Consider the following 23,666-nt stretch of genomic DNA (forward strand, 5'->3'; position numbering starts at 1 on the left):
AACCTCTTTTTCCTTTACTTTCTCCCCCCACAGCTGTGAAACTGTTTGCTTTTTCTTGTGGGAGGAGGTAGACTGCAAAGAAATCTCTTGAGCCATTGAAATAGAAACAAAAATAAAAGCCAGGAGTATTTTGGGTGGCTCTAGTAGACCACAGAGCTACTGTTGGCCTAAGTGGCCCTGTAAATTTGTGTTGTAAAAAAGATAATTGTCTTGTGTGAGCTAGCATGGGAGGTGGGTAGAATTTTAGGTTTTGTTGGTGTTGTCTTGTCAGTTATCAGTAAATCTTGTGATGCTGCTTTTCCTTCCTCTTGTCGGTGGAGCTGTCAGCTGTGGGCAAGGAAGGAGCACGCTCCAAGTTTGCCTGATCAAATGCCCTCCAAAATGAGGTTTTTTTAGGTGGCTTTGTGCTCAGTTGATCTGTGGAAGGAGCTTCTGGGTAGGGAAAGGCAAGGTGTGTTGTAAAATGAATGTGAGATGTTACAGGCTGCCCAGAAAAGTGCTTGTTTGGGCTGGATCTGGCTCTGGTGTCTCTAGACCTTAGAAACCTCTGGCAAAGTGGTGCCTGGTGAGTTTGGAAAGGAATTTAAATCAAATCAATGTGTATTATATGGGTGGATCTGTTAAATGCATTTCAAGAACTTTTTCTGCATTGTTTGCCACTAATAAGTTCTCCACATGCAGTGGGCTAAAGCATGATGCAATATTTAGTACTGCTCAAATACCACTGCTCCTGCTGTACCTCAGATCACCTCTGCAAAGACCAACTTCAACTTCTGGAGTTATAACAACCTCTTGTCTTTCCAAGTTGGATTGATGGAGTATGAGAGCTTCCTGTACCTGCATGGAGGAGACAAGCTCACTGAGTACCCATACTTCATTGTGGCTGCATTGGTTTCTCTACATTTCCTTACTCTCCCACTGTTTTTGGTCATTACTGCAGGATAATTTATAGAGGAGGGAATGTACAGGCTATTCTTCTTCCAGTATTTCTATTCTTTGTTTTGCCAGTTCTGTCCAAGAGCAGGCTTTCAGTCTGCACAGACTTTGCAGAAACTCTTTAGTGGAGCCTAAGGAGAAAGGAAAGCCCTGTGGCCACAGCTCCCACCCATGTGCTGCTCTGATGTCTGCTCTGCTTTCATTGGGAACTTAACTGGTAAATAAAAAGCACAGAGCAGACCCCTGGGGTTGGGCTCTTCCTCAGAGCTGGATTTAGTCCTGCATTGCTCAGAACCACATCCAAAGAGCTGTCTGTGATCTCTCTTTGAGCCTTGTGAGTCTGAGCTTTGGCTGGCTCAGCTGTCAGACGCTGAATGTCAAACCTAGGAGGCTGCTGCTTTTCCATGGAAACACTCTGTGAGATTGCAGCAATAATCAGGCACGTCTGCTGGTTGCTGTGCCCTATTGTTGGGTGCTTCCAGACAGTGACCTGAATTGTCCTACCTAGACAAACTGAGCTTTTAGCTGAAATATGCTCTACTTTTGTCATACCTCTTGCTGTTCTTTTTTTTTTTTTGCCTTTTTTTTTAATTGAATGCATTAGTGTGACAGCTTATTCTGCTGTTGCAAGGCAAGCCTCTTGATGTTGGCTTTCTATTTCTCTCCATTTGTACACCACTTGCAAGGCCAGATCCAGCCCTCTTGCTGCTGGATAGGTAGCACCAAAATGAGCATTTTCCTGCCTTGGATGTGCAGGGCCTGACTGCAGTGTGCTCCTGAAGGAGCCTGTGCAATCATACATTCTCCTTAACAATTCCTCTGTGCACAGCATTTTGCTGTTGACATAAAAATAATCCAGTGTTTACAATGTAAAATTCTGTTAATTAGCTGTGTCTTTATTATCAGCAGTTAGCAAGAAGATTTTCTTTACTAGAGGAAGGGGCTGAAGTCTAGAGCCTTTCGATGGCTGGATTTTCTTGAAATTAGATTTTTACATCGTTTGCTTTCCATTATTCTTGAAAATTATATTTATCAATGTGCCTGGATAACTCTAGATATGCTTTAGGAAGAAACAATATCTTTGATGCAGGCATTACTAACTTGAAGGCAGTGCTGATACAGCTCAGTGGGAGAGGTGCTTGGAAATGAAAGCAATTCCAGTTTACAGAATGTGTTCCAGTGTATCAGGCTGGTGCCCTGCCTGATCTGAAAATAACTATCTTTGGAGACATAACAGTAAAAGTCTTGTTTCTTGTATTTCTGTGACTGGAAAGTTATTCTGGAGAGCTGCCTAATAGGGAAGGAAAACTTCCAGGCTTGTGGACCAAAGAGATCACTAAGAAGGCCTAGTAAAACTTCTGTCCCTGCTTCTTTGTTGTCCTTTAGTGAAAGTTGCCAAAAATAGGCATCCACAGGGACAGCTGTTGTAGCACTGAGGAAGGATGGCTGCAGGGGATGGAGGCAGTGTCAGGAGGAGGAGATGGCTCCTCTCTCTGCTGCAGATCCCCTTCTGTACACAGCGGCACCTAGGAAGGGGAAGCTTCAGCACCTGCAACACTGACATCATGTGAATCAAACACTGCCTGTCAGAACAAAAGCCAAACAGCTGTCCTGTTTCCAGGCCCAGCACACATCTCCTCTCAGGGCACCCTGTGAAAGAAAAATAAATGCCATGGTCTTGTTTCTTGTGGCACTGAGGGACCTGAAATGGCTGGGGAAGTAACAGGAGTGCAGCCTGAGGTCTCTTTTTCCATCTTGAGAGCCTTTATGCTTGCTTGTGAGAATAGATGTATTTTTTAATGCTCTTAAAAATGTAGACGTCCTGTTTCCCTTGAGGTGCACTTCTTCAGTACTGAATGATTTGGAGCTGAAAGGAGCACATGACCATTTTGTGCCCTTGTGCCTGGCACTGATGTGACTGCACCTCAAATTCTGTGTTCAGTGCTGGGTCTCTCACTTTGAGGAAGACATGAAGGTGCTGGAGGGTGTCCAGGGAAGGGCAGTGGGGCTGGGGAAGGGTCTGGAGCACAAATCCTGTGAGGAGAGCTGAGGGAGCTGGGGGTGTTTAGACAGGAGAAAAGGAGGCTCTGGGGGGATCTTATCACTCTTTACAACTCCCTGAAAGGTTATAGCAAGGTGGGGTCGGGCTCTTTTCCCAGGTGACAAGTGACTGTCCTTCAGTTTACACCAGAGGTGGTTTAGATTGGATTTTAGGAAAAAAAATCTTCACTGACAGGGTTATCAAGCATTAACAGGCTGATCAGGGAAGTGCTGGAATCACCATCCCTGGAAGAGTTAAAAAAATGTGTGGATGTGACACTGGTTCAGTGGAGAATACAGTGTTGCTGGGTTAACAGCTGAACTCCATGGTCTTGGAGGTCTTTTCCAACATAAACAGTTCCATGAGTCTATATTTATATTAAAGTTGTTTTCTCTGTGGAAACAAAGGTGGTACTATAACAGAGCAGATCCATGTTGTATTGTTTTACTTTGTCCGGCAGTAAATGTTGCAACTGTCAGGAATTACAAGCCTGTTTCAGTAGAACTCTAAAAAATGGTGTAACAAATGGGCAACAACTTGAAACCATGTGTGTGTGGGGCCTGACATGTCACTTATTTAGATGCTGTGGTTGCTTTTAGTTAAAGCTTTCAAATCTTATGCAGACAATGGTGACTAACTGCTGTCTGTGTATCTCATTCTAAACTCACATAACTTGTTTTGGGTGAACAGATTTTTTAAGTGGTCATTACCAAAAAGGCACACCCCACCCCACACCCAATTTGAAATACATACATTTCTAAAGCTTAGTTTCAGACTTCACCAACCTGAATAAAATGGCAAAACCTTGGTCTGTCAGATAGCAGCTGGGGCTGTAAAAGCTGAAGCACATGGTGCCATTGTTGTGGAAGACAATCCTTACAATGGAATTAGTTCAGGACACCGGATGTCAATATGTTCTTTATTTCCCATTCATGTCTTCCAGCTAAAACCAGTTTATTCCTAAACTTCTGTCCTTGAGCCAAACAAGAAGAAGAGATGACTAAATTTTCTTTTCTTTGTCCACCCCTCCTCAGAATCATTTTGTATGTGCTGTTTTCCTCTGTCCCTTTCAATGAGCTTGAATAAAATTTCTGTCATACGAACAGAAGATAGTTTTTTAGCATTGGCCCATGTAACCTATTGCTTCTGCCAAAGATTGTAGTGTGTCCCATTGTCCCTTCCTTTGTGTCACGGCTGCTCCATGTAGTTGATTTTTTTTCCATCGTGCCTTTGTAAAATCAGACCTAATAATTAAAGAAATTCCAAGTAAGAGGTTGAAACAGATTCTGACTGCTGTTGCCCTTCATTCTGCTTGCAATCCTCCTATAATGAGTACAGCTAGTTCTTGTTCAAGAACAGATGGTCTAAGGGTTTTTATGGTGTATGGAACAGGTTTTCCAATACCAAGATGGCTTATAATATTTCAGTAAACAACTTAATTTTTAAATACAAAGTTGGAATTAACATAAATCTAGAAAACTGTTTTGTAGGAGGTGTCCCTTTCATGATGAAAAAAAGACTAAAACTGAACTTCAATCCCTATAATTTTGAAGTAATTTTGCTAATAATTATAATTGCTCCATTTTTAAACCCCAGAAATGCATAAATGCTTAAAAACCTCTAAGTACATCAAACCTAATTTCTGAGCCACTATCTTTATTTTAAGAGGCAAAAAGGAAGTGCCTTTCATGATTCTTTAATGCTGAAATTTTTTTATTATTAATAATTGGCAAGTTGAATAGGATACTGTTTTTTTTCCTTACTTTATTTTACTGCTGTTGCTGATGGATAATTAAGTTTGGTGTCCACATAAGCTTAAGAAATTTTTGATTATGTAAAATTTGCTTATTTAGAGGAAGAAAATGGATTGAAATTAGCGGCATGAGTCAGAATGGTCTACTAGTCCTGGAGGACAAGTTGGTAGACCTGGGTTTTGTCTCACACCTTTCACAAGTATCCACAATAACCTTGTGAGTTCTGTCAGTTCCTTCTGAATTCTGGGTCCTCTTCAGCTTTCTGTGGTGGGGACTTTTGGGTTGATTTCAGATATTCTTGTGCTGTCTGAAGGGCTTCCAATGGTAATACACCAGCAGTTTAACAGTGGTGTCTCTTACCAATGTAAACTTCACTGGGCTTGCTGTGAAACAAAATAAACATCCTTGTGCAGTGAGGATGAGGAAAACTGAAAATTTGGTTGGGAGGAGAGAGAAAATCATAGAGCTCCATGCCTGAAACCACTTGCAGAAGAAGTTGTGCTTTTGTGATGGTGGGGTCCAGCTCAGGGTTTTTCAGTCTTCTAGAGGAATTAAAGCTCTTCTGCAGGCCCAGCTAGAAGATTAAAGGAGAAAGGAAACCATTTTCCCTTCCTCAAAAGAATTTGCTAGACCTAAGTTAGCATGCAGGAACCTGGGGTCCAAATTTGGTGCAGCTTCAAGTAAAATTACCCAGTTTTTTGACACGCCATTAGTCATAAGCACTGAGTGGTTTTGAGAAAGTTTGTATGAGTCAAGGCTATTGTACATTCAGTGTTTCAAACCTTAAATATTTCGAGACTGTGCAACTCATCAGTATTTAAAACCTCAATATGTTCTTTCACAGCCCTTTTATTTTGCAGAGAAGATCATTATCAGCTGGATGTAAAAAGCCACTTCCCTTTTCCCTGCAGACATCACCAGTGGGAATTCTCTGAGCTGGTGCACACACCTTCACCGTAGGTGTGGAGCTGTGCAGGGTCTGGCCCGGTGAGAGCAGAGGTTTCAGGCACACCTTTGATATGGAAAAAAAGGCTTTTCCAGACACGCCTCTGCTGGCAGTGCAGCAGGGACAGGGCAGTTCTGCCTGCTGCTGAATCAGCATCGATCCCGGCTGATGCAGAGCAGATAAGCCCTGGGACCAAAACAGAGGGTCTTGTTGAGCAATAGATTATGGTGTCTTGAGGGGAGCAATTTCAAAGTCCGGGAGACAGAGATCAGATACAGGCAGCAAACGTGCTGAAATCAAACCCATTCAGGGGAAATAAGCTTGCCCTCAGAAAATCGTTTTGTCAAGGGAAAACCAGCTCAAAATAGCAAATAGAGCTCCTGCTTAGCATCACCTCTGTCTCAGAGGGTGTTTCACCCCCTGCACCCGGCGGGGCCAAGGTGAAAGCTGGTGGCAGCTGTTGTTGAGGTGCCCGCCTGCTCCCCGTTTTAACAGCAGATAGAGGTCCCGCTCAGCATCACCTCTGTCTCAGAGGGTACACACTGCAGGGAGGGCAGTGCCAAGGTGAAAGCTGCTGGCAGCTGCTGTTCAGGTGCGTGCCTGCCAGCTCCCCGTTTTAACAGCAAATAGAGCTCCCGCTCAGCATCACCTCCGTCTCAGCGGGCGTTTCAACCCCTGCACACGGCAGGGCGGGCAGTGCCAAGGTGAGAGCCGGCACTGTGTGTGTTGCCGAGGTGCGGTGCCGCCTGCGGAGGCAGGGCACCTGCCAGGCATGCCCAGTGAGCCGCGGAGCCCGCTCTGCTGCGCTCGGGCTTAGCGAGGCTGGAGCACAAAGAGCGCTTGTTGCCCCGCTCCCCGGGAGTCTCCCGGCTCCGGCACTGGCTGGGGAGGGCTGGTTACCATGGAGGCTGCCATCTGTTCGCTCCCTGCTGGAATGTGATTATCCTCGCTGCGTTGGGAACCAGCAAAAGCAGGGGAGCGTGTGCTGCCGGCAATTATCTGCAATGGAGTGCGTTAATGGAAGGCTGGAATTAGCTAGCTGGAGGAGAGCATAAAAGGATTTTTACCAAAAACTGTTCATGGTTTCTAGCCGAGAGGAGCGAGCTTTTTGCAAGGTTGGTGCTAAATTCATTTTGGGTGTAGGTAATTTTTAATTGATGGAGCGGCTTTAAGGTTTGAGGATGGGAGCGCCACGGAAATAATGCTTATTGTTAGGAGGGTGTGGAGGGATTGTGTTTTAAGGATCTTCGTTTGTCTGCTGCAGTTCAAGCAGTTTAATCTGGGGTAGTTAAAGTAGTAAGTCAGAACAATAACTGGCCGAACTGACACAAATGGAGCAATCCATACCTCTCCTCTTTATGAAATGCTGTTTGCTGCCAGAGCTGTTTGATTTACGTGTCTTTTCACGCTGCTTGCTTTTTGTCTGAGTGATTTCTTTTTGGATAAGATACGTGTTTGGTTCTCCTACTGGCACCAAGGGTGAGACGACGGGGAAATGTTGGAGCAGAGCTGGTGATACAATGGATGTTGAGGGTGTTTTATGCAGTTTGCCCAAGGAAGCAGCGTGAGGGAGGCAGAATGCAGGAGCAGGCTTTCCACTCCTCGTTCCCACCCTCTCTCCCTCTTTCTAACTCGCCAACTGACCAAACATTTTGGGCTATTTCTCTTATACAGCTTAGTTGTAGAAGGACTTGGCATGAGTTTTTGGGATTCTCAGCAAATATTGTGACTGTTTTGATGGCTGGATTTAATATGAAGGGGAAAATAAAATTAAAGGTATATCCTTGTAAGGTTTTTTTGTCCTATAAAATACTTTTTTTGCTGTGTTGCAGGAGCTAGGAGTATTAATTTTTTCCCTAATATGGTGAACATTTTACTGCAACTCAAATTGCTAGCTTAAATGAGGGACGTGAAAATTTTGCCCCCCAAAACTGCAAAATGTTGCTTCAGCAGATGGTTTTAGTCACATATGGGCTTTCCCTTTTCAAATAAAGGTCTTATACTGCATCCCTCTTGCCAGAACTGCCATTTTTATTTGGTGCAGGGGAGAACACTACTAGAGGCTGTTAATTAAAACTGTGTCAGTGCTCATTCAACCTCTCTGTCCTCTGCTTTTAAGCACTGAAAATATCGGGGCATTGGAGTCTGGATGGAAAGTTAGTGATAGAGTTAATAAGTCACGATTGCAACATATTTGACTAAGATAAATTTTTAACCTACAAGATGCTTTTCAAGTCTTGGTGCCCAACAAAAGTGTGTGTGGGAGGTTGAGAGGGTTTTCATTTCTTTGAGTACTTTAACTGTTTGTGGTGAATGAGCTTTGCTTGTGCTTGTGGGAGGCTGGTATATGTGCCTTTCAGACATCACGTTACACTCTCATGTTGGTGGAATTGTGTGAGCACCCTTAATAAAAGCTGTATCAACTTGTAATTTAAAAAAATCCCCTTTTTAAAAATTCCTTTCCTTCCCCAGAATTTAAATATTGCATTGCCTTTGAAGTTGATAATTTATGCAAAACTTGCTCTTAATGGGCTGCAGTGGACTTGTTCACACGTGCAAGTGCCGAGTGTGTAATTGCATTGTCAGGAGGAAGGGGGCAGGTTGGCTTTTGTGCTTGGCAGCAGATCAGACTTTCACCCTTCAGGTGCTCTCCTGGACCTGCCTGGAGTGAAGGGCAGCCCTCCCAAGGTCATGCTGCTGTGGGATGTGTTTCTCTTCCCTGCTCTGTTTCGAGGAAGGCAGCCCACAGGATTCACTGTCACTGCCTGTGAATCACTGTCTCGCTGGCAAGCCTTCAGAGACAGCAGCATCCTGAGGGCAGGAAGGGAATGGCTTGGGTACCCTTTCCAGAGGTGATTTCTCCTGATTGCTAACTGGGGCTGAGCCTGTTTTCCCACTGCCTCTGCTAAACCTGTGTCAAGGATAAATAGCAGACTGCACATTCTGTCCTCTCCAGCTCTTATATTCTCATGAGCAGCATGCAAATATCCAAATAGTCTTAGGCAAACAATTTTTTTTTTAAATTTCTGTCTTGATTGGTCTATATGCATCTGTTGGATTTTTTTTTTATTATTAAATTTTACTTTAGGTCACTAGGTCAGTGTTGATTTGTGGATGCAGGATTTAAAGGCTAGACACTGTTTAATCCATTTGAGCATCTGGCCTTTCATAGTAGACATCCCATTTCCATGTAAGAGAGGAACTGTTAAATGTCTGGTGGAAAGTAATGATGTTTTTATTTAAGGGCTTTTTTTTCTGTTTTTAGTCTTAGGTAGGTTATTACAAGTGGCTCTGATGTTTATGCTTAATGCAAATAAATGATTGTCAATGTAATCTGCTACATGATCTCTGGAAGGAGATTTAGTCTAAAATGCAGGCTCTGGGGGCCAGCAGAGACAATGGGTCATACTGAGCAGTGATTTGGTTGCCGTGATTTTAAGTGGGTAAGCTAAACTTAGGTACATCATCTCACAATAAAAGGGCATTTTGAATGAGCACTCAAACTAAATAGTGTCTAGAAATGCAACCTAGTATATAATGAGCTCATAATAATCTTGTTTATAGTGTCTGCTCACTCACTCACTAAGCTTTCAGGAAACTTGTCATTAAATGGTAAAATCCTGAGTCAATATATAGGAAAGTGGCTTGTGCATAAACGATCACAATTGTTTGCTTCAAACAGACAAGTCTTTCTGCTTTTCCCTTGACACATGACTGTGGAATGCTGCTTGACATGACTTGGGTTTATTTATACATTGTTTTCGGGCTGCTGCTTGGTGGAGGTTTTAAACACTGCTTCATTTTCAATGCACTTTGTTTTTGCCGTTTACTCGTGTATAGTGGACATTAAAACAAAAACCCAGAAAAGCTCAGGCTCCTGACTGTCTCCTTACAGCAGCATGGTTGTTTCAAGGTTAAAGCCTGCTGCTCCCTCTGAAGGGCCAGCTGTTTTGGAAAGTCCTGGTGCCTGTTTACAAACTGTTCTCTTTGCAAGTTCCATGGAATAATGGAGTTCTCCAGCCTCTGGATGTGGGAGGGTAAACCTGCTGACACAGGCACTGCTGCTGTTGGTCTGTTTGCTGGGCCTTAGTCATGTAAAATTGCTGCTGCTTTTTATGCTTTCTCTGGGTGGGGTCAAAATTCAGGCATTAACACTTCTTTTTCCCACGATGCTGGAAAGCACTGTACCAGATTTTAGAAAACATCAGATTGATTGAATTTATTCTAAAGCTGACCACCATCCTAAACATCTGCAGTGAGATGGTGACTAATTAAATGGGAGAGTGACAGATGAATTATTTTTGTGAATTGTGGTAGGATTTTTTAGTCTTTTCCAGAGGGGCTTGCATTTAGTAGAGAAGCACTTCTGTCCTTCCTTGTGCTTCCACCTCGTTAAGGTGTCTAATTGAAGAACCTGAAGACTCAGAGGTGTTCTGCAAAGAGTTTCAGAAAATATTCCTCCCAAGTAATTGTTATTCAAAGTTGGAAGAAGAATAGGATGGGAAGAAATGAGTGCCAGCAACAGAATATCTTGAAGTGGAATTTTTTTTCCCCCCCAGTTCATCCAGTTCCTCTTACTATATAATTAGCTGTTCATTTTAAGTATAAAAATACTACTTGGACTTATAAGAGCCATGGGAATTGTTTACTTTTTGATGAATATCTCAGCAAAGTAAGTCCTTGAGTACATTTGGGAATGTGGAGCTCAGGACTAGAAGGAGCCATTTGGTCACTGAGGGGTTTTTGTGTAGGATTTCCCCTCTGCCACCCTCAGTCACAGGTAGCCTTATAACTTACCTGCCATTTAGATCATCAGCAGGCTTTTCTTCTGGCATACTGCAAATCACAGACTCTTATGGCCATGGGAAACAAACTTTAAAGAGAACTTTAAACTCTGCTAAAAGTCAGTGTTACACCATGCTTCAGAAATGAACAAGAAAGGTTGAACTCATTGCCAGTGCCACGAGGTCCCTGTCAGCAGCAAACTCGAGGAGGCACTGAGACATGAATTCTGCTCTCAGGATGATGCTTTCTGGGCTCAAGCCAGTCTTCAGTGCCTCAGATGAATGGTAACCCAGGGCAGCCAGATTTTGCACTGAGGGGAGAATAGCCCTCTAGTCCTGACAGATGGCTAGCAGAAGTGCTTTTTCAAGTAGAAGTGCTTTTCCAGCTGCTGATCTTTGGAGGAACCTTCATGGCAAGTTTTTGTGTAGTTCTTCTTGCCTAACTGTAGACATTTTCTGGCTTGTGCCTTCTTAAGATTGTACTTTTTTATTGTGGTTTTCTCACTACCACAGAAGCACTTTACCTTCATGGGAAGAGTGTAGGTGCAGCTAACCCTGCTATTAAACAGTGTTGTGACTTGTCTGTTCCACTTCTACTTGTAGCAACTCTTACCAAAAACCAAAACAAAATCCGTGTTCACCTGCTCAATTAGATGTTGGTGTGGTTTGTAGTTCTAAGTACATTTTAAAAATTTTTAGCTAAGATTGAAACAAAGATTTCTGCAAACCTTTTCAGCAAAGGCTCATGACCTGAAGATTGAGGCTGCAGAAAACCTGAATTGCAGACTTTTCTACAGCCAAGGGATTTCTTTTGAAGCCATAAAGTGGTGCCATGGGTGGTGTGGTGTATTTCCTGGAGAGGTGTTGAACACAGCTGCTGTTTGGGTAGTGGAGGGAAAATTAACTCAAGAGATTGTAATAATACTTAAAAGAACAGCTTGATTCTTTAATGAGTCATTCCTGCAGGGCAGGGCCTGAACTTCTCACCTGGAATTTTTCTTCATCTTATCTCCTCCTCAGTATCAGCATCCTTTGCGTTCTCCTACGCTGCTGTCCTATTTTATACACCAGCCAATATTTATTTTATTTTTTTATTCTCCTCCGTTCCTAAGGAGGTCACTGATGCTCAGAAAGATGAGTGAAAGAATGGCAAGACTTTTTGTGATTCAAAATAGTTTTTTGGCTTCCCATACCATGCTTGTAACATTGAGATTGAGACAGAGAAGAAATAATTTATGCTCATTTTAGTTGTTCAGTGTGGCTGAGTATTGTTCAGCTCTGTAAAACATCGAAAGGCTTCACAGGTTATGTAAGATTACCTGTTGCCTTTCTTTAAAGATCCTGTGCCACTTTTCTCTGCAGCTGAAATAGTTCTCTGGCAGCTCTATGTGTCACGGCAGTTTCCAAGACTAATTTTGATGTCTGTTCTCTTCAGTAGCTCTTCTCTTGTTCACGCCATTGCTTGGAGCCTTATGTTGCTGTTATGACTTGGCCACCCACTAGAATGTAGCTGGCAAGTGTTTTAGTCCCTTGGCTTGTCAAGATTTCTGTGTGTAACTCAGCTTCAGCTGTGGAAGCTGCTACAAACACTCTCAAAGATAGCTGCTGTAAGTCAAAATATATTCAAAGGCTCAGTGATGGAATTAGAGCCTTGCCTGAGAACTGAAACACAACAGTTAAATCCAATATGTGAAATACAGTGTGAACACTGTTTGCCCTCAGTGAAGTCAGCAATGCTGCACCCCTCTGTTCTCTGCTAGCACCCTGTTATTTTGGGGGAATGCTCATTTTAAAGTTTTTGTTTGGAATACTGTATTTTGCCCACTTGCTCTGCAAGCTGTAGCCTGGTTATGTCGTAAGAGACTGAACATTTGTGTGTGTATGTGTTTATAAAGCTGATTTGATTGATTTTAAAATACAGTCTTTCTAAATTAAAATTTCCAAGTTTGTCACTGATTTTACTGGTCTTATTCCTGGTGTTTCTCTGGTTTGCCTGAAATATTCCAAATATTCCAAAATTTTCCCGCTGTTGAAAAATTCTGAAAACTGTAGAATGCTTTGTTAGTTGCTGCTTAACACAGGACCAAAACTTCAGCTGGCAGCTGAGTTGGTTTTTTTGTGTATGTGTGTCTTCCATGGAGTGTCCTCAGCTTGTATGAGCAGAAGTGTGATATTCCCTCAATCTGATAAACTAAACATTTTCAGTGCAAAACAATGCCCAGGACATAGGCATGATGAAAGGGAAAAGCCTCTCAATCCAATGTGATCTACTTACTGCTCTTTGATACTCCAGTCTGTTCATCATGTTTTAATGGATTAACATTTTCTTTGCATTGCTTTAATCCTGTTTATCACAAAATCAGATGGTGGTTTAGAATTTCCTTCCATAAGAAAGACAGCAATGAAACCTGGCTCTGTCTGTTTTATAGCTGGCATCTTTTCTAATTCCTGTTTTTTAGAGTCCAGAGATAGCAGTAAAGGAACTGGGGGGGAATGCTTATTGATTGCTTTTGTGTTGAAATAAATGATGAAAAGTCATTACTGTCTGGCTGATGAGATCTGGTGTGTGGATGGCAATAATTTAAAGGAAATTACAGTTTCATTAGTGAGGATGTGGTCTCAAAGGCTATGTTTAACCATCAGCACAACTTCACTATATAAAAACAGTCACAGCTCTCTCTGATCTTTGACCCTTACTGCTCCAAAAGCTGAAATACACTTCTACATTCTCTTATTTGTCACCACTGTCTGTATTTTTACTTCTCCTTTTGGAATCAAATTGGTTTGTTGAATTCCTTGTGAATTCAACAAGGCTGGGTAGACTGGAAAAAAAATCAGCTCTATGTATTAATGGCAGGGCAGAAAAAACCCTGCAAAGAAGGGTCCAATTTGCTGACTGTCCTGTAAATACTAGATTATATTGCCCCTAACAGGACAAAGTAAGGAGACTACAGCTGTAGGTGTATTTGAGGCTAAAGGAAAGAATTGTGAACAGATGGTGACATTTTTTTGTCCTGGTCTGGTGAAAGATGTCCTTGTCCATGCAGGAGGGCTGGACTGAATGCTCTCCATCCAAATCATTCTATGCTTCTGTGATTTTTAGGAACTGATGTGTTCTGGAGAAGCTCATCTGATACTTTTTGTAGTGTGACAGGGAGGATGGAGGAAGGGGAAAGGGAAAATATCTTGTGTTTTCAAGTTTCTCTTCCTCAGAAAGCATGGAGTCAGAGCTAAGGTGAAATAGCTTAAAAATGCCTGCAATGTCACATATTCTGTTTAAGAAATGTAAATGGGATTCAGGGAAAGACTAAACAAATTCATGGTGGAAATGGCTTTCACATCTGCACAGTTGCACAAATGACATGGGTGATCCATAAACTGATGCTGTAAGCCATGGGACATCTTGTGTGTTTGTTGCCTTCTGCAGTGGATTACCCAAACATTTCCTACTGCTTCTTGTCAGATAAAGAATATTTGAGTGATTTTTCAATCACTTTTTTTCCCCAGTCATATTTTATGTACTCTTATCTAGCCCAGAAGAGTATTAATGCATTCTACTCTGCTGTTTGTTGGGAACCCTCCATGCAGGTTTTATTAACTCAAACCAAGAATAATTTGTACTTTATTTTTAGTACCTAGCACTGCCCTGATTTGATTTTTATATGGAAGTGAAATCACAGTACCTGAAATCTGATCTGCTTATTTTTCTGTTGTTTGGATTTTTAATGTGGAGGGGGTAATTTTAAAGTTAGGAATTCAGTCTTTCACTGTGCTGCTGAATCCAGTGACAGTTCTGTGTGGTGGTCTTCCTGGATGGGGTCATGGCATTTTTTTGTGGGATGCACATGTGCTTTGTGTGTTTGTGTATGAGCAAAAGCTGCATTAACTGGAAAATGAGTCTGCTTCCCTAAATCACGACATGAATTTGCAGGATATATATTTGTTGTTTGTATATGTAGAAAGAAGCTTTTAGAATAAAATCTGTTAAACTACTTTTTTAACAGAAGAGTTGGCAAATCCCACCCAGTTGATGGAGACCTACCCTTTGACCACTTTTCATGTCTAATACCAGAAATCCTTTAACAATTGCTGATCTTTACTAAATAAGATTAATTGACAAAAAACCCACAGATTCCTGGATTTTAGGTTTTTTTGTTGTTGTTGTTTTTCAAGTATGGAAGGTACTTTAAGCTACAGAAATCCAGCTTTATATGGTTAGTGTAAAACACAGAGTTACCATAGGTCCTTTTGTAAACTCTAATAGAATAGGGGGCACTCAGTGATCTTTGATACAGTTCTCTGATTTCATTGAATTGCAACCATTTCATTATTTGTTTGGAGTGTTTTGTAGTTGCTTGTATTACTCTTGGACTAAATTGCAGACAAGATGCTACAGTGACAAATGCTGTGCAAACAAAAAGGACAAAAAGTTCTTTTCCTCTAAGAATTTCTGTTGTGTGTTATTTGAGCACTACCACAGGCTCTCCCTTTGGGATACATAATACAGCTGAGCTGGAAGGAAAGAAAAAAAGGATGGAAAAATACTGTTATTGACTTTCTAATTATGGCATGGTAATTGTTCATCACTTCTACCTTGAGATTGCTTTTCTTGCAGTATAATGAAGTCACAATCTCCTTGCATGTGAGCCATGAGAGCTGGGGAGGAGAGTGATAGATGTTCCTGATTTTCAAAATTTGGAGGGGAAAATGTTTTTTTCAACAAATGTGTTTCTGTTGGGCTGCAAATCCGGTGTTTCTTAGTATTTCTCACCTTGTTCAGAGTTAGCTGCCCTTATTTTTAAAGATATTATTGCTTTTCCTTGTTGCAGCAGTCCTGAATACTCATTTCTAGACATCCTCCTTGCCCAGCCCACTTCTGTGTGGACTTCACCTCCTTGTTTTTCTGGTGATCACTAATCTCTGGAGCTCACTTCCGTAATATAACATTTCCCCCTATCCTTTTATTTAGTATATGCCTGCAAGCCCTGAGTTGTGATGTGGCTGTTTCTTTCTTCCTTACATGCCACTGGGCAAAGCTTGAAGGATGCACTTTAACAAGATAGCAGTTTTAAATAAGTTGTGTGCTTTGGGTTTTTTTTTTAATATATTTGTTTAAGCCATCCAGGCTTCTGCCCAAAATCAGTTGTTACTGATTTTAGGCTATGGCATGAGTGATGAAAAGGAGAGCATGTGGAAGGTCTGACAGCAGTGAGAGTCACTTTGGGACACGGCTGTGTGGTGTCCTGCAGCTGATCCCATTTCCCTAAGAATAGCTGGGACACAAGTCCAACCCCTCTGCAGAATACTGCCCAGCTCATGGCTTTTAACAGCATCTCAGGAACTCCTTGGGGATGAGGAAAAAACCATACTTTTATTTCTGCCTGTGCTCCAAGTCCTGTGATTTTCAAGTTCTGGGGTGTAATGGAGAAGAGAAAGGGGAGATCAGTGTGAGTCAGCCACAGCTGCTCTCTGGGAGCCTGTGAAAGGGACCTTCCTCTCCTGGGCTCACTGAGATGTCTGTAGACCTCTCACATGGAAAAAGAAAGTTGGGACGTGTTTCCATACTGAAATCCAGGAGTTCTCCTTTTGAATTCTGTGTCAGGGTGCAGGTAGGTTACTAATCCTTTGGCTGGGACAAAATCCCTCTCCATCAGTGGCTTACACAAACTGTGCATCACATTCTGATGCATGACCCACAGCAAACCTTTCCAAGCGCTTTGTGCCTGAAGTGAGTCTGCAGGAAGGAAAAGACAAGCAGAAGCCAGGCACACTGGGGGCTGGACTGGGATGCACTGTCACATGAGTCACTTTGGTTTTGGGGTTGTGTGTCACAGTGACACACTGCTCACGTAGCTCTTTAATACTTAGCTCAGCTTTCCAGGTTTCCTAACAGTGCTCATGTGACTTCCTGCTCAGCTTCATCACACTAAGAATATTCAAATGAGTTGTGTACACAGTTTGAGTCCCCTTGTCTGCAAAATGGGGAAAGTACTGACAAAAGCTGGCGTTCCTTTGTTTGTATTCCAAGTGCTTGGAGGTGGAAAAAAAGTAAGTGCCTTCTATTTATTGTGAGGTGTTTGTGAAAACTTTCAATTATTGGAGTGAAGCAGTCATATATGAACCAATAATTTTGATTTGGGGTAACATAGTTTCATAGAACTAGTCTGCTGTGCAAGGACTAAAGGGCATACTGTGTTTAGTCTGTGTAGTTAATCTGATTATACTAAATGATGGCGACTTCTTATCTTAGTAGTATGGCTTTTGTGACACATTAATGAGAATGTTTTATTTAACTAGTTGTTCTCTGTGTCTCTATCTGCCTTTTAGAGAAAATTTTAAAAACTAACCTTATTTTTAAATTAACTTTTCTTTAAAGTTCATAGGCACGTTGTGGTGATGGGGAAGACATAGCTGCACCTCTTGATGAGTTTGCAGCTTATACTTGCGTTGTGCAATTTCCATGTTTCTGCTTTTAGAGAAAGCAAAGCTGGGCATAGAACACTTGTGAAACCAGGGTAATAGGTTAATGAGATATTCTCCTCTAGCAGTTTAATCTCTTCCAAATCCCCTTATCTGCTGGCTAATCAAATAGATATGGAACAATTAATATATTACTCTTTTCTTTTGTTTTTAAAGGAGGAGTTAAATATGTATTTCAAAGATGGGCACTGGTGACTTCTTTATACTTGTTCAAATGTTGCTACTTCTGGAAGTGAAATAAGATCCCCAGTTTGCTTCATGTGTGCAAAATTCCTTCTTTCTGAGTGGTAGCAGAGCTGCAGTGACTCTCCTTGTCTGGCTCCTGCTTTTCCTTGTGTGATCTCTTCTCTTCTCTTCTCTTCTCTTCTCTTCTCTTCTCTTCTCTTCTCTTCTCTTCTCTTCTCTTCTCTTCTCTTCTCTTCTCTTCTCTTCTCGCAGTGGTAACAATTTATGTAGCTGCTTATCTAAAATAATTGCTTCCTAAGTTTTTTGTAGCCATTTGTCTTGTAGTTTTCTAACCTACTATATTGTTTGTGTCAATATTGAAACATATATTGCTGGTTCAATCTGAATTTAAAATCAGGTATTTGTATGACAGGCATTGTCAGTGGTTTTCCTGGGCTGGGGAGGGCAGACCTGGCTGAAGAAAGGCTGGCAAAGCCCTCATTCACCACCAGATGGACAGCCCAGACTCCTGGGGAAAGTGGTTTATTCCTAATGTGGGAAACTGAGCAGAAAATTTGCCTTCTCAACAAAGGCTTTCCTGAAGCAATAAGGTGTTCTGTTATAAAGGCACTTAATATGCAAGCCCAAGCAACAGGGGCAAGTTTGAACTCCTGCAGGTGAACTTTCAAAATACAAATATAACTTATGCACTGGAGTCTTCTTGGTCTGATTATGAAACTCAGCTAATTCTATTTTTCATTTTAATGGTGCATTGATGACCCAGGTGAATAAAATGTGTATGTGTCTTTAAGGAGCCTGGGGTTACTTTCAAGAAATATCAGGGATGAGGAAATGCAACTTCCTAGCTCAGCAGTTTAAATACTCAAAACAGAAAGAAAACTGGTAAATCCTGGCCAAGGTGCTAAAAATGTGTTCCATTTAGGTTTCAAATCCATATGTGTGGAGCCTGCATCTGCTCATCTCAAGACGAAGAAGGCACTAAAATGTTGAAATGACTGGAGGAAAGTTGTTTTTTTGCTGGTTTTGGCAATATCCCTCTGCCGTACAACATCTGTAATAGAAAGGAAACAATTAGCTGCCCAGAGGGCTGTCCCCTCAGTGACAAACATGTTCTCAGGGTTTGTTTTGCAAGTGTGTTCCCTGTAACCCTTGGTGCTCACCCCTCTGAGCGGCTCTGCAGTGCTGTGAGCGTGGGGATGGTGAGAGGCTGGAGATGCAAGGGGCTGCAGGGAGCTGTGGTTTGGGCCAGTGCAGAGGTTGAAAATGATCTCAGCTGGCTGCTGTATTCTGATTCATATTATCAGAATTGGCAGGGCTGGATTTAAATCCCACGGTTTTTCTCCTGCTGAGATGAATGTGTGCCAGCTGGGGATCACATGGTGTGGGAGCGCTGAACAATAAAAGAAAGTTACTCGGGGTAACTTCCCTTTCCAGTTAATCCTTTTGCTTTTTGAAACTTTGTATTTCTTCAGTTAATAATTCACTCTAATATCTTTGTATTGTGCCCTGGAGCACGATACGTAGTTTATGTCATTTAAAAATAGATTTTAAATTATTCTAATAATTTTTAATCAATGCAAAATAAACTAATGTTTTCATAACAATTCTTTAATGTCGATTCTTTTGGTCAGTGCTCTGCTATCCTGTGTATCCTATATACTTAATTCTTGGCGTAAATTTAAAGAGAGATTAGGAAATGCAGAGGATGATTTGACATGAGCACCATGCATTAAAAAGGGAGAACAAAGCACCAAACAGAAAAATGTACTAACTTGTCCTTTAACCTTGATGCTGTTTTAATTTCAAACAGCAGCACAATGAATAGTAACAAAACTTTCATAGTGGCTGAGGTATTAGACAAAACAACTTACAGCAGTCCCTCCTTCTCCTCCTCCTCTCTCCAGCAGTTTGTACGTTACATAAGCAGATTTCTTTGTTTTTCCCCTTTCCTCGTGAACAGACTTCACTCTTTTCTCTGAGCAGACTGGTTTGCTTACGCCTCTCCCCTCAGCACAGGCTGGCCCTCCGAGAGGAGGAGCATCGTGTGGCTGAGCCCCAGCATGTGAACTGTGAGCACAAACTGAGCATCTGGGGACAACTCCTTCCTGGCAACTTGTAGGGCTTGTCAATGGGATCAGTGTGAGCCTCTGGTGGGGTCATTGCCATTGCAAAAGCAGCTCCTCGTGCAGTGGTACTGGATTACGTTTGCAGACAATGTCTTCTGAACCAGGTAAGGCTGACTGGGATGCTTCTGGCAAGCTTTAGTCTCTTCAAGGCTTGGGGTGTGTTTGTGTCCAGAGACACCAAGAGTTAAACTTTATACTCTGAGGCAAATAAACCGGTGAACATCAGCTGCCTTGTGATGCAATACAGCTGGAATGCTCTGGTGGATTTTTCCTCCTATTTGCAGTAAATGAGCTTGAAGTCTCCTGAACTGACTGCCTGATACATCTGCCACACAATAACCCTGCTGCTCTGGGCTTGTTTTGCTGCTGCTTTCAACAGCTCAGGACTTTCTTAAAAGCCAGTCCGTTTTTTGATGTTTGTGAGTGGTTTCAGTTCCTGGTTCATTTGCCAGATTCACTGAGCTGTGTTCATAGCTGTAAGGTTTCTAGAGGACATATCTATAAGAAAGCATTATCTCCGAGATTTATATCCTTGTTTTAGGAAGTAGGTGTATGCTCATGACTTATAGCTAGCTTTGCACCTATAATGTTGCAATAGTCCATTTAACTAATGCTTATGCTACACTTAATGTACACAATTTGCTTCCAGAATTTTAAAAGAAACTCACATTTTTTTGCACCATCCAGTGAAAGGTTTGGATTTTTTCCATTGTATGCTTGTAAATAAGTTTTAAAGAATACTACTAAAAATACTGCTTTACTTCTGACTGCATTTTTCAGTTCTGAGGAAAATTCAGCCTTGGGTAAGTTCAGTCAAAAGGCATACCCAACCCTAACACTTAATGTAAAACAGCAAATATTCTGAATTAGGTTTTTCACAGAGAGATGGGTGAAGCTGATCTGTGGAAGGTTTGGGTTTAGCATGCCAGTCTCCCTCTCTGGAAAGCCCTCTGAGGCTAAAGAGAGGGAAGGAAGTTACCAGCAGAGTGAGTTGGAGATTTTCTAGAGAAACTCAGAGTAGATGTATGCAAATAGTTCTACCGATTTCTCCTGATTTCAGTACTTGAGGGCATGTGCTTTTTTAGAGGGGTACAAAGAACACTTGTTTTAAAAAATTGTATTTGCTCCTTATCTTTTATGAGCAAGTTTGAAACTGCCCTTTCCCCTCTAGCATTTAATAATCAACTAAAAGGATGGAAATCACATCTTTGCTCCCACTCCTTAAATACCATTTTGTTGTATCCAGAGAAGAATTTACATGTGGATCTAGGAAACTTTCTGATCTTTCCCTGGTCTGTCTCTTAAGAGCTGTTCTCTACTGTGTATCCTTTTCCTTTAAATGTGACAGGAACCCTTACGGATCTTTCAGGAAGGATAATGTGTTATAACCACTATTTCCTCTTTCCCTTTGGCTTGCTTTCAGTCTGCAAAGGCCTAGGCCTACAGAATTCTTACATGTAACAGTGGCAGTCTGAAGGTCAAATAGAGTGGTGAAGCTGTGACATTTGGGGTTTTTTTGCGATTTTGTGATGCACAAATAAATTTTACAAGCTTTAAGGTGACATAAATTATACTATCAGGTGTAGGAGAACTGTGGATACAGATAGTGCACAGAGAAAGGCTGACAGCAAATAATTCCAGTCCGTGTGGGTTTTAAATCAAGTGGACAGATATCCCTGGATCCCCCCAAACAGTGTCAAAGAAGCAGTGAGTCTGTTGCTGAAGCGTTGGCTGCCTCCAGTTTGAAATACAAAGAAATCCTTCCAGTGCTGACTGCTGGATTGGGTGACAGGGCAAAAGGAGGGACAGTACCTGCAGGAAATACAAATTCACATATCAGTCCATTCATTGCTATCACCATGGGCAGTTTGGGCAGTTGAGTGTCTGAAGGTACCTGAGCAAAGCAGTTTTTCCGAGCACTAAAGACCACAACATATATGGAAAATGTACCTTTGCTGGAGTGTTGGTGTTTTTGAAGACTTGAACTTTATAGATTTATATTCTTTTAGTGATAGCATTCACTATAAGGGAAAAAACTGATTTCAAGCCATGGCTTTTCAAAGGGTCACTGATACCATGACTCAGAAGTCAACAGGGACTCCAGTGTTTTCATTACTGCCACCATTATGCTTTTCTTTGTGCCTGCAGCATGGAGCCTTATCTTAGTCTTTTTCGTGATATGTGGGTATAAACAGAAAATGTCTGTTAGTTTACACCAATGCTTGTAAACCCAGAGTATTTGTTGAGTCTACTAAAAATTCATAATATTTATGCAATTGTCCTCTATCACTCCCTTTCTGCCCTGGGTTTATAATAATTATAAAACAAAGGACTAAGTTTCTTCAGTGTTAAGAGTTTGGAACTTTAATGCCCATGTACTTCTTACAGTTTGACAGGCAATGCTTGACCTTGAGAAGGACAGGTGGTCAGGAAAAACAATCCTTCCTTTACATTTCCCTAAGATACTTAATGCATTATGGTTACTCTTGATTGCCAGTGAAAAAACCCGTGCAGTCATGACCTGCCACTATAAAAAAGGAAACAAAAAGAAAGGGAGGCAACAGCTGGTTTACGTCATGTGAGGTGGAGAGGGATTGGAGCATTGCCAAACCTTGTATTAGAAAAGTTAAATGCTTAACCTTAAACAAATGTTATTTTTACAAGTAATTTCGTAGAGTTTATTTGCTCTGTGTTTTGGAAAACTTTATTCCCCATCATGCAAGCCATCCACTTTTTTTAGTGACTATTACAATGCTCTTTCTACTGATGCCATGCGCTGAGGCTCTACGGAGAGCACTAAATATTACATAGGAGTCAGCAACATTCTGTTGGGCTGCAGATCTGAGAGCAGCTCAGTGATCCAGTGGGCAGCTGCTGCCAGGAGGCTGCCAGGTCCCTTCCTGCAGCTCTTGGGCTCGCCCAGAGCCAGCCCAGCTCGTTCCCACTGTACAAAGCTCTGGTGTAAAAGCCGCGTCCACTCGCCCGGGAGCTGTGCGCGCTTACCCCGACCTGGAGAGAAACCCAGCCAGCCCTGGGGTGGGTAAGAAGGGAGCAGTGGGAATTCCAGGGATGTGGAGGGATGGAAAAGGTGGAACTTCTCATCTTGATGGGGGCTGCTCACTCTGGGCTAGATGCAGTTTGAGTGGGAACGGCTTGTTTTTGGTCTGTCCTGGGGCCTTCGAACATTTGCGTTTTGAATGGTTGCACATCCTCGAGGTGTTTTGGACAAAACTTGAGCCATTTCAAAGTTATTTCTCTTCTTGGAGTCTAGTTGGCCTTAATGTATTTTTTACATTATAATACTTTATTTTTTTTTAATAGTGTTTTCTATCCATTTGCACACTCAAAGATAAATACTCATAGGAATATTAAGCTTTTTGGAACAGTATGATAAATTTTCAACTTTGCATAGAAACAAGATGTTTGAATTATCTAGCTTTTTATAAGTTTTAAAAAATTACATTCAAAATTCATCATACAGTTGTTGTTTTTCTTATTTTTTTAACATTTGAGATTTTAAATGTAGGTCTAGAAAAGAGAGGAGAGAGAACTAAGCAATAGAATACTTTTCAATTTTAATCTCTCAGCTGTTCAGAGCATGAAGTGTAAAGCTGTTTCAATCTGTATATTGTTCAAGGGGCAAATGCATTCACGTGCAGGTCTGTTCACCTGGAGTGAATTCTGTACAAAGAGAGGTCATTTCTGGCAATTAAGGGCTAAGGGATTTTTTTCTCCACTTGGATTCCAGGCAACTTGTATTTGGCTTCCTTACATAAGGATGATCATGAGCCAGTGGGTTACTGTGAAATGGTGATTGGTTTCTTGTTCCTCACGGAAAGGAGGTGATGTAAAAGCTGACATAATTGTGCTAGGCTTTAAAGAGACTGGACAAGGAAGGTCCTTCCTTGAATGATTGCACAGGAAGGCTGTAAATGCACTTAAACGAGGCTTTTTGTAGCTATTCTTCACTTTTTTCCCCTCAACCAGGTCAAAAGCAGGAAGCACTTGAATTCTTGTGAAGTGTCCAGCTTGGGGTTCTTTATATTTCTGTTTTGGTGCAGCGAGCATTGCCTGGGAGCTGCTTGTTTGGGAGCTGCTGGTTGTTAATGACTTGGCAGGGCAGCTGGAGCTCCTGGGCAGCCGGGCTTGGGGAGGAAGGCAGCGGCCATGGGGCGGCCGTGGTGCTGCCCTGCTGGGCCCCAGGGCTTCTCTGCATCCCCACCTTCCCCTTCATCATAAAGTTCACGGGTTTGCGTTCTCTTGTAACCTTTCATGTAACAGGAAGCAGTGCCTGGTAGCCTCTTGTAGTGCTATTGTGCAGTTAATACCCTGCTGCCTCTTCTATAATTAGAGCATATTTCAAACCATTTAGATAATGTTTGTTTTTATTATTTTTTTTCCATTTCTGTCCCT

General features: G+C 41.8%; 1 protein-coding gene across 3 annotated transcripts in view; it reads left to right on the forward strand.

Moving 5' to 3' along the window:
* Positions 1–6,397: 6,397 nt before the first annotated feature.
* Positions 6,398–23,666, forward strand: part of FGD4 (FYVE, RhoGEF and PH domain containing 4) — a 69,943-nt gene continuing 52,674 nt past the window's right edge. The window contains exon 1 of one of the 3 annotated variants that reach the window (XM_005482752.4): positions 6,398–6,792. Coding sequence is in view for 1 of the 3 variants with exons in the window: in XM_014264098.3 (XP_014119573.2) it covers positions 19,342–19,357 (16 nt within the window). In the remaining 2 variants the exon portion in view is untranslated. Of the gene's footprint in view, positions 6,793–19,074; positions 19,358–22,140; positions 22,290–23,666 lie in introns of those variants that run through there. The other 2 variants (XM_014264098.3, XM_014264099.3) reach the window with 2 other exon arrangements.

Source organism: Zonotrichia albicollis, chromosome 4 (assembly GCF_047830755.1).
Source record: "Zonotrichia albicollis isolate bZonAlb1 chromosome 4, bZonAlb1.hap1, whole genome shotgun sequence".
Lineage (NCBI taxonomy): Eukaryota > Metazoa > Chordata > Aves > Passeriformes > Passerellidae > Zonotrichia > Zonotrichia albicollis.